At 37.4% G+C, this 14,697-nt stretch overlaps 2 protein-coding genes across 5 annotated transcripts in view; one reads left to right on the top strand and one right to left on the bottom strand.

Moving 5' to 3' along the window:
• UBA5 (ubiquitin like modifier activating enzyme 5) overlaps window positions 1–14,697 on the top strand; it is a 65,659-nt gene that overhangs the window by 4,325 nt on the left and 46,637 nt on the right. The gene's annotated exons all lie outside the window — the stretch shown is intronic.
• The window catches only part of ACAD11 (acyl-CoA dehydrogenase family member 11), a 72,741-nt gene that overhangs the window by 29,403 nt on the left and 28,641 nt on the right, over window positions 1–14,697 (bottom strand). For all 4 annotated transcript variants that reach the window (XR_004971555.1, XM_036332588.1, XM_036332587.1 and 1 more), the window contains exons 9-13: window positions 13,322–13,448; window positions 6,036–6,113; window positions 5,231–5,369; window positions 1,901–2,008; window positions 143–241 (exon numbers count right to left, since the gene is read on the bottom strand). Coding sequence is in view for 3 of the 4 variants with exons in the window: in XM_036332588.1 (XP_036188481.1) it covers window positions 143–241; window positions 1,901–2,008; window positions 5,231–5,369; window positions 6,036–6,113; window positions 13,322–13,448 (551 nt within the window). In the remaining variant the exon portion in view is untranslated. The remainder of the gene's footprint in view (window positions 1–142; window positions 242–1,900; window positions 2,009–5,230; window positions 5,370–6,035; window positions 6,114–13,321; window positions 13,449–14,697) is intronic.

The following is a 14,697-nucleotide window of genomic DNA, read 5'->3' as shown; positions in this document are numbered from 1 at the left end:
AATTTACTTTTCTTTTTATCAACTATTTCTAAATTTGAAAATGCTAAGGCAGAATGTAAAGAACTGTGATCAGAAAACCAATAACTATGTTCAAATTCTTTTAGCACAACATTGAGCACAAAGGGTCAGTCTGAATACTCACCACTGCTCCACCATTTCTTGCCATTGACTACATAGCTGTCTCCATCTTGTTTGATGCTGCATTCAATATTTGTGGCATCGCTGGATGCTACATCTGGCTCTATAAATAAGTAAAGGCTAAATTTACAGGAAGGCAGATACCATTGGTTTACCAAAAGGAGTTAGATAAGGAAAAGTGAACTCTCTGAGGACAGAGAGCATCTTTATCTTTTTCATCTTCCTATCCTTCCCACATGCCACCCTGGTTCTCCCATAACCTACAAAGAACAGGTATTCAGTACATGTGCATTGGAGAAGGAATGAATGAAGTATTTAGGACAGTGGGGATTTGCAATCTGAATTGTGTTCTTGGCTTGCTCATTGATACATGAGTTGAGGTAAAACTCAATTCTTTTTCCAGTCATCAAAAGTAGATTAAAAGCATTGTTCTTCCCACAACGGAAGTCTGTACTAAATATTTGCAAGCCAGATTTCCTTACCACGCAGTTTACTATCTTAAACAATTTCTAACTGTGCCTTGCAAATTCCACCTTTGCCTGGTACATATCTTGCACATATGCTCTGCCAGAAATGATTGCACCACTCCTGGCAAACAAGAGACACCAGTACCTCAAACATACCCTGTGTGTTCCTTCCAAGCCTTCTCCAAGTGAAATTCTACCCATCATTCCTAAGTAAATTCTGCTTCTGAGCCACCTGCATTGTGAAGAATCTCTGCTTCCCCAGTCTGAAATATCTCCTTCTGATCTTACAGTAATTATTGTCTTTACTGCTGACATTGCTGACATCAGGAATGCTTTCACTGACTTATTTATTTTGCATTCTATAAAGCCTGCTCAACACATAATGTTTGCAGAAAGTTTACCATGAAACTCTTACAAGGCTGCTTTACTGCATGGCATTCCAGAATTTAAAGGCCAGCTCTCACATTAATCTGTACTTGGTAATACATGTTCTTTTAAATGGGTCCTTCAGATATTTCACATGTTCTGTTTCTAAAATTAGAGACTCAGTTCCTTTAGAAATGGGGCTGTGTACTCTACTTATTTTGTAACCTCAAATTAATGCTTTGTAGCTAACGCATCATACTGCAGGTATTCAATAAATGCCTCTTATTGATTTAAATGGAGATGGGTGTTGCTATTATAAATGTATGCAATGTTATAGAAGACAAAAATTTCTGGCCAAAATTATGACCAGATGAAGTTTAGTTTAATTCTAAACTCAATTATGAAAATGTTTTTGTCCCTTTAGGAGTTCTTAATTACTGTTTCCTATGTACAAAAGGTACCAAACTATTTTTATTAACATGCTTCTAGCTTTATTTCCCCCACATGATTATAAATTGAGCTATCTGACCAGCATTGGTGAAAGTTCTACTTTTCCAGGTTTATGCAGAGTAACGTATTTTGTAAGTGTCAATATAAAATTATCACAAAGAGGAATATTCCATTCACAAGGGCAAAAAAGATCTTAAATATCCATAAGTGGTAATTTTAGAAATGCAAGTCAAAAGATTATGAAACTAGGTTTTCTCTGCTGTTTCTGCCTATAAACTACCAGAAAACATCATCTGGTGTCCTACCTAAGGGGAGGGTAATTTTATTCTGCACATTTCTAAATTTCCAAATTTAAAACTGTATATTCACATTTCTGACCACGGGCAAATTTACCCGAAACACAGAGCCACATCCCACATTCTTCAGCTCATCCATAACCCCGGGGGAATGATTGCACAGAAAACAGTGATCTGCTTTACCTGTCATACAGAAGCAGGAGGCAATGCTCCCTTGGAGAAGAGGCTCAAGCCACTGCTGCTTCTGCTTTTCATCTCCATACAGGTGGAGCAGCTCCATGTTCCCTGTGTCTATACGGAACAAGAAAAACATTGGTTTCTAATTTTAAAATTTACTAATATGAAGTCCAAACTTTATATGGATAATGCAGACATGCATACTTTTAAAGCAAATGTTTACTAACAGTATTTTGAAGCACACTAGTGAATGTAATCCTCAATGAAGATGTGCCATAAGTAGTTACAAGCACTTGGCATTCAGTGCATATTTATTCAACTTGTTCTGGATCACAGACACTTGTCCACTCATCTCCGCGAAGTCTGGCTCTCATGAGGTCTAACTCCATTAGGACGGCGGAAAACAATTTTCTGGCCTAACCTTTGCCTGGTACGTATCTTGCAAATATGCTCTGCCAAAAGTGATTGCACCACTCCTGGCAAACAAGAGACACTAGTATCTCAAACACACCCTGTTTGTTCCTGCCAGGCCTTCTCCAAGTGAAATTCTACCCATCATTCCTAAGTAAATTCTGCTTCTGAGCCACCTGCATTGTGAAGAATCTCTGCTTCCCCAGTCAGAAATATCTCCTTCTGATCTCACAGTAATTATTGTCTCTTTACTGCTGACATTGCTCTTACTTTTGTGCACCCCATACCATCTAGAAAAGTATGAGGTCATATTTCAAAAATGCTACCCACAGAATCCCTGCTCTGAGGAGAAAATGATAGTAGATAACCTCAAAGACGCTCTCCAACCCTCCGAGAGAACTGTTCAGTACATGATAACACTATTTAGTATCATTCTCAGGTGTAAAACAAAAAAACAAAAAACAAAACTTCACATTTGCCATCAAGCAAAAATGCTCTAGATGCCTTTCTTTGATTTTCGCTCCTATCAAATTTCTAAAAATTATTTCTAAAACCTTTCCTTTGAATACTCATTTCTTAGAAGATTTTAAAGATTTTTCAACATCACCTCTTACAATGACTTTAAGGATAGTCATTAAAATGCCTATGAAATTGAGTTAAGTCTAAGATAAGTCTCTCAAAATATATTTTTCCTCTGTTTAGACACTCTTAACAAAGCCAAAGTTATATTAAAAATGAAAGATTTTTAGATTAACAAACTGAAAATTCTTTTTGACTGAGGGAAAAAATGAGTTCTGAGTTGGAATTAACGTAGCTCAGCGTTTTCTTTGCTTATTTTTCAATTCAATGTTTCTTGTTATAGTTCAAATGAGGTAAATATTGGCTATAAACTCTCCAAAATTACCGTTCATTCCAAGAAGTTGGTAAAACGAAGCTATCATTTATGGGTTGGGAAAAGAGCCTACAAAAATTACTTCTACAAATCCGTCCCCCAAGTTAGCCCAATGCCCCCCAAGTTATCCAATAACAACTTTATAATTAAAAGTGCTAGTTTCAACATTCAAATGTACAACATTGTATGACTTATTGAAGGGCAAAAAACAAAACAAAAAGGACAAATTGGAAGATAACATGTTTCTCATAAGCTTTTATAACTACTTGGGAAATAATTCGGGTAGTTTGAGTACAAATTAATCTTTGACACCTAAGAAACCTCCCAAAGTATTTAACTGGCATCAATTACATGCCCTTTTTATCTGCTTTGGAAATGCTCCAAAACACAATGCCCAACCCCTTCCTGAAGACATATCTCCACTGCAAAGAGAAAATGTCTGGTTTTCTACTTATGGTTTGACACATCTTGTTTGCTGAGGAGAGTTGTTGAGCGTACTTGGATCAAAGAAAATGTATTTCCCTGGCCAACTAAAAATGTCAGCAGTTTGGTGATATCCTTTAGATAGTACAACTAGATCAGTGGTTCTCAACCTTCTGCCCTTTAAATACAGTCCTCATGTTGTGACCCAACCATAAAATTATTTTCGTTGCTACTTCATAACTGTAATGTTGCTACTGTTATGAATCGTCATGTAAATATCTGATATGCAGGATGGTCTTAGGCGATCCCTGTGAAAGGGTTGTTCGACTGCCAAAGGGGTCGCGACCCACAGGTTGAGAACCGCTGATCTAGATTTTTTTTTCTTTAAGTTCCTTATGTGGTTCTGCAAACCGAGGTTTGAAAACACCTTCTACAGATTACATTCCATATTATCTTTTTAAAGAAAAGTTGGCCTCCTTCCCTCAGCCTTTCAATTTTCATGCCAAAGTCCTTAGCAGCATTCTTGACTCCCACCATTTATACCCCATATCCAATCAGGAAATCCTCTTGGCTCTGCCTTCTAATTATATTTAGAATCTTTCCACTCCTTACCCCTTCCACTGCTAGTACTCTAGAACAAATCATCTCTCAGTAGGATTATTTCAACAGACTCCCTGCTTCTCTCCTTCCCTCCTTTTGTTAATTCTCAACATAGCAGCCAAAGTGATCCTTTTAAAACCTAAGTTACATCTTGTCACTGCTCTACTCAAATCCCCAATGGCTTCCCATTTCACTGTTATAAACCCTTATCTGCCCTATCAGGCCCAACATGTAAATAAGGCCCTTTCCTCTCTGATATCTTCTATTATTCTTTTCCCAGCCATACTGGCCTCCTTGGCTATTCCTGGAACATACCAATTACACTATTGCCTTAGGGCCTGTGCATATTCTGTTCCCTCTGCTAAGAAAACTCTTCCCCCAGACATCAGCATGGCTAACTCTCTCACCTTCTTACAAGTCTTTATCAAATGTCATTTTCTACATAAGGCCTAGCCCCGTGGTCGGCAAACTGCAGTTCGCGAACCACATGCGGCTCTTTGGCCCCTTGAGTGTGGCTCTTCCTAAGCCTTAGGAGCACCCTAATTAAGTTAATAACAATGTACTTACCTATATAGTTTAAGTTTAAAAAATTTGGCTCTCAAAAGAAATTTCAATTGTTGTACTAAAACAGGACTTGGCACATAGTATATAATAAATAGTTGGTGAATAAATGGAAAGATAGTGAGGCTCACCAAAAGATGTGGAACTCTATTCATTCCAATAGCCATAGAAATATCCAATACCCAGTAAGGAAACTGCAGTTCAATCCCTTTGGTAGCAGATTCTATTCACTAATACTCTTAATGTCATGATGTTTAACAAAAGAGTACTCCATTGAGAACATTAGATTCATTTTTAAATATTTAAATCAAAATAACTAAAAGTAAAATTCTGGATAAATTTATAAATCAATGACTTCTTGTAGGAAAAACTTCCTTGTCATAAAATAGAGAAATTATAAACACTGCTCAAAATATCTGCGAAAGTCTGTTTTTAAATAATGAAGTAACCTGGTGCTTGGCAGTTAAAGACATCTGGAGCGAAAAAGCATTTTCCAGTTTCTTCAGCAATCAGGGCATAGTCAACCTGGCTGAGGCCACTGATAGCTGGCAGGAACAAATTCCAGAGGCCCTCTGCTTTGGCCATTTCCTGTTGAGGAGATGGATATGCCAGAGTGATTATAATTTGCCATGACCAAAAATAGGTGTTTTTAAAATATATATATATTAGTATTTATGCTTTCTGAAATTTAAAAACATGTATGAAGTTATTTCATTGAATCCTAGTGTGCAAAAACAAGTAGTTACTAATTCATCATGAATCACTAAACTGTTAAAGAAATGACTTTTCTTCCAAGCTTCCTTGGATTTGGCTGAAAATTTAAATTTGTTTGAGTCCTTCTTACTGAATCATAGCTACTATAAAAGCTCCCATGCTTGAATATAATTATGCCAAGTAACTATTTTCTTTTTGCATTGTGATTTTTAACATGTGTTGCTCTTAGGATTTGAAAACATGAAATTAAATCCATGTAAGATAAATACCCTGCCTGGACTTCAGTCTCAATTTAGTGACAGGTGGCAGTGAGTAGTGTTGATGGTATTTTTTGTTTGAATATCTACGTCTTCACCATATACCACATATACAACACTATGCAACCTAATTTGTATATTACAGATGCTATTTTTAACTTCCTTTTAAAAACGTTATTGATATAATTATCCTCTACATATATAACAGCAACAACAAACTAAGGTCTTAAAAAACATCTCCATGTAAATTTTCCAATGTTAAAGGTTTTCTTATGTTTCTTACCTTGAGTTTATCAATCACTGGAGGTTTTTTCCACTTGTCTACTGAATTTTCCTTTTGAACATAAAACTCAATTACCTCCTTAAAGGAACGAAAATAAAAAGTTAATTAGCTAAAGTTAATACAAAGTAAATAATGCCACAAACTGTTACTATCCAATGAAACATATTTAGGTGAAGCAGCTTTTTCAGCTGCAGTTAAATCAATATTTCTTTCTAAAACCAGACACAGAAGTATAAAATATTCTAGAGCCTTGCTGCTCACAAATTATGCTTCCTCAATAGTAGATAATAGACTCCCAAGAAGTTACACTAAAGTGTGAATGTTTCATTCAGCAATATGGCACACTAAATGGTCAGAAACCCCTCCCAGGGTAGTACAACTGAAAATATCAGGTAAAATACTTAAGGTAATTTAAAAAATACATTTAGGTTTTTTGGTTTTTTTTTTGAGAACCAAGATGGCGGCATAGGTTAACGCCGGAGTTTGCTGCTTTGAACAACTACTTCAAAAGTGAAACTAAAAGACGGAAGGGACATCACCCAGAACCACAGGAACACTGGCTGAGTGGAAGTCCTACAACTAGGAGGAAAGAGAAACGCATACGGACACTCAGAGGAGGCGCAGTGCTGAAGTCAAATTCTGAGGTGCGGAGTGCGCCAGCGGGCTGGAAGCGGAGGGCGCGGTTGGAGTTTTCAATCGGGAGGGAGTCGCAGACTCTGAGCTCCAGATACGGGCGAGTCATTAGCGACCCAGACTCAAACGGTAGAAGCGGGACTGTCTGGCTTCAGTCAGAGCGAGTGCAGCTTTCTCTCCGAGCTTTGCAGCGGGTGCTGGGACTCAGAGAGGCAGAGCCCCTGGGGACAGGACTGAGAGCCACCATAACTGCTCTCTCCGGCCCACCCTGTTGATCCTGTGCGACCCGCCCCGCCCAAGCCCTGCACACAGGCTTTTGCCGGATAGCCTCAGGCAAAGGCTAGATTAGCACCTCCCTAGAGGACAGAAGTTCTCTCACTGCTGACACAGCTGATTCTCACAGCCACTTGGCCTGGAGGTCAAACCCTCCCTGGTATTAGCTACAACAATCAAGGTTTAATTATAAGACTGCGAACAAAGACCACTAGGGGGTGCACCAAGGAAGCATAACAAAATGCGGAGACAAAGGAACAGGACAAAATTGTCAATGGAAGATATAGAGTTCAGAACCACACTTTTAAGGTCTCTCAAGAACTGTTTAGAAGCCGCCGATAAACTTAATGAGATCTACAAGAAAACTAATGAGACCCTCGATCTTATATTGGGGAGCCAACTAGAAATTAAGCATACACGGACTGAAATAAAGAATATTATACAGACTCCCGACAGCAGACCAGAGGAGTGCAAGAATCAAGTCAATGATTTGAAATGCGAGGAAGCAAAAAACACCCAACCGGAAAAGCAAAATGAAAAAAGAATCCAAAAAATGCGAGGATAGTGTAAGGAGCCTCTGGGACAGCTTCAAGCGTACCAACATCAGAATTATAGGGGTGCCAGAAGATGAGAGAGAGCAAGATACTGAAAACCTATTTGGAGAAATAATGACAGAAAACTTCCCCCACCTGGTGAAAGAAATGGACTTACAGGTCCAAGAAGCGCGGAGAACCCCAAACAAAAGGAATCCAAAGAGGACCACACTAAGACACATCATAATTAAAATGCCAAGAGCAAAAGATAAAGAGAGACTCTTAAAAACAGCAAGAGAAAGAAACTCAGTTACCTACAAGGGAATACCCATACGACTGTCAGCTGATTTCTCAACAGAAACTTTGCAGGCCAGAAGGGAGTGGCAAGAAATATTCAAAGTGATGAATACCAAGAACCTACAACCAAGATTACTTTATCCAGCAAAGCTATCATTCAGAATTGAAGGTCAGATAAAGAGCTTCACAGATAAGGAAAAGCTAAAGGAGTTCATCACCACCAAACCAGGATTATATGAAATGCTGAAAGGTATCCTTTAAGAAGAGGAAGAGGAAGAAAAAAGTAAAGATACAAATTATGAACAACAAACATGCATCTATCAACAAGTGAATCTAAGAATCAAGTGAATAAATAATCTGATGAACAGAATGAACTGTTGATTATAATAGAATTAGGGACATAGAAAGGGAATGGACTGACTATTCTTGGGGGCGAAAGGGGTGTGGGAGATGCGGGAAGAAACTGGACAAAAATCATGCACCTATGGATGAGGACAGTGGGTGGGGAGTGAGGGTGGAGGGTGGGGCGGGAACTGGTAGGAGGGGAGTTATGGGGGGGAAAAAGAGGAACAAATGTAATAATCTGAACAATAAAGATTTAACTAAAAAAAAATAAAAAAATAAAAAATAAATAAAAAATAAATAAAATAAATAAAAAATACATTTAGTAATGCACAGCTGTGCTGGAAGGAAATTAAGAAAACAGCTCAGAGGCCAGGAATAAAGCCTGACTCTTTGAGAGTGAGCACTAGAGCCAAGTTTGTCTGGGGGATGTAGGCTGATCCACATTAGTCTGGACCTTATTAGTTTTATTTTTGTTAATCCTCACCCGAGGATATTTTTCCATTGATTTTTAGAGCGAGAGAAAGGGAGAGGGAGAGACCGAGAGAGAGAAACATCAATGTGAGTGAGACACATTGATTGGTTGTGTCTGGACCAGGGCTGGGGATCGAGCCTGCAACAGTTGACCGGGATCCAACCCAACAGCCTTCAGTCTGTGGGCTGACCCTCTATCCACTGAGCAAAAGTGCCTAGGGTTGGACCTTAGTCTTTAATGAGCCATAGAGACAGGGGTCAGGAGAAAAAGCCAAATGCCCCAAAAAGGGAAAGAGGGCGGATCAGAGGTCATCTCTTCCCTTCACCAAAGCAGGGGTACCTAATGGGCAAAACCTTAGTGGAAAAAAACATACCCACCCCTCAGACGTAAACCACGGGGAATAAGTCAGATATAAGATGGAATAGAAAAACAGAAACATTTCTAGCCTGAAGCCTGTCTTCATCCAAGTTTGGGATCTGAATTTAGAGACCTGTGAGGCCCTAAAATCTCAAGCTGAAATGAAATCTACAGTGTTCCTGGTGACTGTGCTTGCAAGGAGCTGGCAGAATCGAAAGCAAATCCTCTCTGTAGGAAAGCTTTAAACAAAGCCTTAAATAATCCCAGCAGATAAAATTCCATTTCAAAGAACGTGAGTTTAAAATGAAAAATTACCAAACACTCAAGGACATAAGCCACCATTAGCAAGAATTAGCAAAAACAATAGTTCAACAAAACAGAAACACTCCCCAAAGACTATAGGTAGAAGAATGATCTGATATAGGATATAAAATATTTGTGTCTAATAGATTTTAAGAATAAAGGAAGGAGCCGAAACCGGTTTGGCTCAGTGGATAGAGTGCGGCCTGCGGACTGAAAGGTCCCGGGTTCGATTCCGGTCAAGGGCATGTGCCTGGGTTGCGGGCACTTCCCCAGTGGGGGATGTGCAGGAGGCAGCTGGTCGATGTTTCTCTCTCATCGATGTTTCTAACTCTCTATCTCTCTCCCTTCCTCTCTGTAAAAAATCAATAAAATATATTTAAAAAAAAAAAAAAGAATAAAGGAAGGAATTAAAAATATGACAAAAGATTATCAAAACAGGTCAGACAAATTTGAAAAAGAACTGAATGCATTTTGAGGAAAAGCTAAACCATATTCCTTAAACTTGGAAACTCATGGCAGTGGTTCTCAAACTTTGGTGGGTTTCAGAATCACTTGGGGAACTTGGTAAAAATACAAGGGCATAGGTCTATCTTACTTCAATGAGCCTGGAGTTTCTATACTCTTTACTATTTTTCCAGGAAATTGTGACAATCCACATTTTGAAAGCCACTGCTCTATGGATTGCTAGAAAGTAAGATTAGATACAGCTGAAAAGACAAATCAAAAGAGGGACCTGTGGCCTAACCAGTTTGGCTCAGTGGATAGAGCGTCGGCCTGCGGACTCAGGGGTCCCAGGTTCGATTCTGGTCAAGGGCATGTACCTTGGTTGCAGGCACATACCCAGCGGGGAGTGTGCAGGAGGCAGCTGATCGATGTTTCTCTCTCATTGATGTTTCTAACACTCTATCCTTCTCCCTTCCTCTCTGTAAAGAATCAATAAAATATACTTTTTAAAAAAAGAGGGACCTGTGGAAATTCCTCCTTTCTTGAATGAAGCATAGAAATTCAGTAGGAGGAAAATATGAGTGGTTAAGGGATATGATGAACAAAGAAGTCTCACATAAATCTAATTGTAGTACTAGACGAAGAGAATGAGGAGAGATGGAATGTTGGAAAAAATTATATCTAAGAAGTTTTCAGAACTGATAAGATACCAATCCTCAAATTGAAAAAGTACAATGAAGCCAGAGCACCATTAAGCTGCAGAACATCAAAGTTAAAGAAAAGCTCTTAAAGGAAGACGATTACAGATAATTAAACAATTAAGACTGAGAGCTGACTTCCCAGAGCAAAAAATGAGGATAGATATCAGTGGGATATCATCATCAATTTCTAAGAGAAATAACTGAAAATCTAGAATTCTATATCCAATAAAATGATCTTTCAAGAAGTAGGGCAAAATAAAGGCATTAGAAAGAAACAGAGAGTTAGAGACATAGAAGTATAGATAGAGAGATAGAAGAGATGAATATAATATAGTACTTCCCTCTCCTGGGAAAAAAAGAAAAAGTAGGAAAAAAGAAAGATAAAAGCTTATTAGAAGATTCTCATTAAAGGAACTTCATCCTAGAAGAAACATCTGAGTTGCAAGAAGGAATAAATAGTGAATGAAGTGATAATTACATGAGTAATAGACACATAAAGCAGTAACAGTAATCTCTAGTTTGTGCAACTAAAAGAATCAAGATGAACTAAAATCTTGGACTATAATGTCATTCTTTAATATTTTTCTATCACAGCATTTCTGTACCTATTTTCTTTTCTACACTTGGGCTAGTAGAATTACTTCCCTGGATTAATGGCTATGAACATTGTCAAAAGTCAATATTACAAAATTATTTTCTAAAAATTTCCCACCAATTTATAATCATATAAGTAATACACTACAATGTTCCTTTAATTGAAACATGGTTAACCTAGAACAGTGATTTTCAATTGGTGTGCTGCAAGAATTTTTAAAACATGCAATACCTGACTATTTAGTTAGGGGCACTGATCTCTTTTCCCTTATCAGCGGTTCTCAACCTGTGGGTTGTGACCCCTTTGGGGGTCGAACGACCCTTTCACAGGGGCCGCCTAAGACCATCGGAAAACACATATATAATTACATATTGTTTTTGTGATTAATCACTATGCTTTAATTATGTTCAATTTGTAACAGTGAAATTGGGGGTCACCACAACATGAGGAACTGCATTAGGAAGGTTGAGAACCACTGCCTTAGATTGTTAAATAAAGAAATGACAACACCTGCACAAGGATGACATGCTAATTCATGAAGTGTCCCATATTTTTAAAAAAAGAAAAAGAAATGACAACAGCCAATACAACAACAGCCATCTGGTGTGAATGAATAAAAACTATACCTATTTTTTTGTCAGATAGGCAAGAAATATATTTTTTGTATATGCAGAATATTATTCATTAGTTTATGTGTGCCATGAGGTGGAAAAGGTTGAAAATCACTAGTCTAGAGTACTGCTATATTTAGTGAAAACGTCAAGAAGACACAGGATGGCTCTTTCAAAGGCACCAGAATGAATAGCTCTTGCTATTTCTGTCAGGAAGTCGGTTAAATTTCCTGTTTAGGGTTGTTTATTATTTCCATCCCTCATATTGCTATAGAAATAGCCAATGCTATTGTGTTTGATAAGAAATATATTATGTAGTACCTTTACAAATTCCTCATTTTTGACTACCTCTTTATGATACTACAGTTCTGAGAAATTATGCCAGTGTTGATAATTATTTAAAAACTTGTGTTATTTAATACTTCCTGTTCTAAAGTCTATCCATTTAGAGATTTGCAAAGACTATTTGCAGTACAGTAAGAGGCAGAATTAAAATACCTTGTTACGAAGAAGCTTCCTTTAGTTCTTAAAGTATGAAAAAGAGTTTAGGGGTGAAAGAAGAAAGAAAACATGCCTGATGCCTGATCACTGAACACATATAAGAGTTGACTATTTTAGAATTTCCTCATATTTAAGTAGTATTTTCTTTAAAACACTGTATCCCATTCTGTGAGCAAGGTTAATCTCATGCCAGATCTTTACTAAAAATATAATTATTCATACAATTCAAGCAGTAACACTAACTGCCCTATAAACACATATTGACTGAAATTTTTGTTGAAAGAATTTCGGCCTTTTTCAGTTTCCCATTTGATTTTGCTAGTCTGGCTCTAGACCTCTCGGAATCATAGAAGATTAAAATGGGAATTTACTGTACATCTAGTCATACCTATTCACATTGTAAAGGAAGAACTTGAGCTCTAAGACTGTTATGTGCCCAAGATCCCTAACTTGTGGCAGAAGTGGGCTAGAATCAAATCCTTACAATTTCTATAGCATTGTTCTACCCACACACATACCCCACCCCATCTGTCTTACATATTTTCATAATAACTTTTCTCTTTTCTTCATAGCATTTATCATCTCTTATTTAATCTTTCTTTTATGCTAAAGGATAAGCCCTGTCTTGTTCTCTCTTTTACTTTCAATGGCTCTCTAGGTGCCTAACCCATTATTAGATTCCTGATAATTAGTTATTAACTGAATGAATGAACGTATCATGTCACTTCTTCACCCTGAGTGAACTGACTGAAATTTAACACCTTAAAGTAGTAGCATGTGATAGTATTTGTGAAAGCTTGAAATGATATGCAAATTTTTCTGGATATGCCTATCTCATTCCCTCTACAGTTCTTAGTTCTCAAAGGGGTTCACTTAAAAAAATAAATAAATAAAAGCTCTAAGTCACTGCCTTGGGCAAAGGTTCCTAAGGTCCCAAGGTAGTGTTTTACTCTAATGTACTAAGAATGTCAACTTTACAAAAAAAGTTAATTTCTTTTAGCTTATTTTTTATTCCACAGATTGATCTGTAGCATGCCCTTGGCATATTTTAGAAGCTTGGAATTTTTCAGGATCAGGTCTATAGCAGGTCAGTGCTAAGGCTAGGAGTATCTAATTAAGGACTGACTGCAAAGATAAGATACCATGGTACTTTTAGCAGAGATAACAGAAGTACTTCCATAGTCCTTGAGCACAAATACATTCTGTTCACACAATACTTACCTTTTCAGCTGGAAGGATGTACCGTTTCATGAAATGCTTCACCCTAGTAAGAATTTCCTGGCCTCTCCTGGTCTGTACAAACAACTCTCGGGTGGTATCAATCTGGGATAGTGTAGTTCTGAAGGTTCTTTGTAAAAAAAAAAAGTTACAAAGATATCCCAAATTATTACATTTCTGAGTATAATGTGAAGTCTTCCATAGTTCCCCCCAAATAGCACTCAGAAGTAGTTTATATATACATATACATATACATATACATATACATATACATATACATATACATATACATATACATGTATGTATGTATCTATATATAGATAGATAGATAGATAGATAGATAGATAGATAGATAGATAGATATAGATATAGATATATCTAATCCTCACTAGAGGATATGTTTTTATTGATTTTTGAGAGAGAGAGGGAAAAACAGTGAAAGATTGATTGGTTGCCTCCTGTATGAGTCTGGACCAGGGGTTGAACCTAAAACCTAGATATGTGCCCTGACTGGGAGTCTAACCTGAAACATTTTGGTGTTCGGGACGATGCTCCAACCAATTGAGCCACCCTGCCAGGGCAGGAGTTGCCATATTTTGTAATGTTTTAAGTCTTTCATGTTATGGGGTGAATGCAGAATCACTTTATTGTACACATCAAACTTTATGCTTAAACATTGTTGGGGAAAACATAAGCCTGGCATGACCTCAATCAATAATAGAGGGGGGAAGAAACCAAAGGAACTGAACACAAATGTAATAATTCCTCTTAGTATATGCCTCACAAATAACTGTTGGTTGTCATTACAAACAAGACCTTTAAGGATGTGTATGAAGTACAGCACAGTTGGTTGTTATGTTGTGGAAATCACGAATATCCACCCATGAAGTGAACTGTGAAAATAGAATTGTCCTAACTTGCACCTTAAATACTTCAGTATGTTGTGGCCTGGGCAGAATTTCCAGGGACAGCATCATCAACAAGTTTGTAAGTGCCATATATCACACCACTTAGATGGGAATGTGGTTGGCAAAGTGTATTAAATGCCTCAAAAAGTGCTCCACTGATGGAGACATGGGTTTCAAAGACCCTTACAAAATGTCTGAATACAACTTCATGGCATGTGATAGTGGGAGAGAGCAGCATTTCTAAATTTAACAACTCACCTTATATAATTTATAATTTTAAATAGGTACATGTAAGTAACAAATATTAGAAGGAAACATTTGAGAGTTTTATCTCTACTATTAAAAGTTTATATACTCAAGTTGTCAAAAATACTTTTAATCATAAATATGGGTATTTTCTTTATATTTGAAGTCAATTTATTTTCAGGCAGATAAGACATTTACCAAGCAAACTATTGTGATTGGAAGCAG

Source organism: Myotis myotis, unplaced genomic scaffold (genome assembly GCF_014108235.1).
Source record: "Myotis myotis isolate mMyoMyo1 unplaced genomic scaffold, mMyoMyo1.p scaffold_m19_p_13, whole genome shotgun sequence".
NCBI classification, from domain to species: Eukaryota; Metazoa; Chordata; class Mammalia; order Chiroptera; family Vespertilionidae; genus Myotis; species Myotis myotis.
This window is presented reverse-complemented; position numbering and strand designations above follow the sequence as displayed.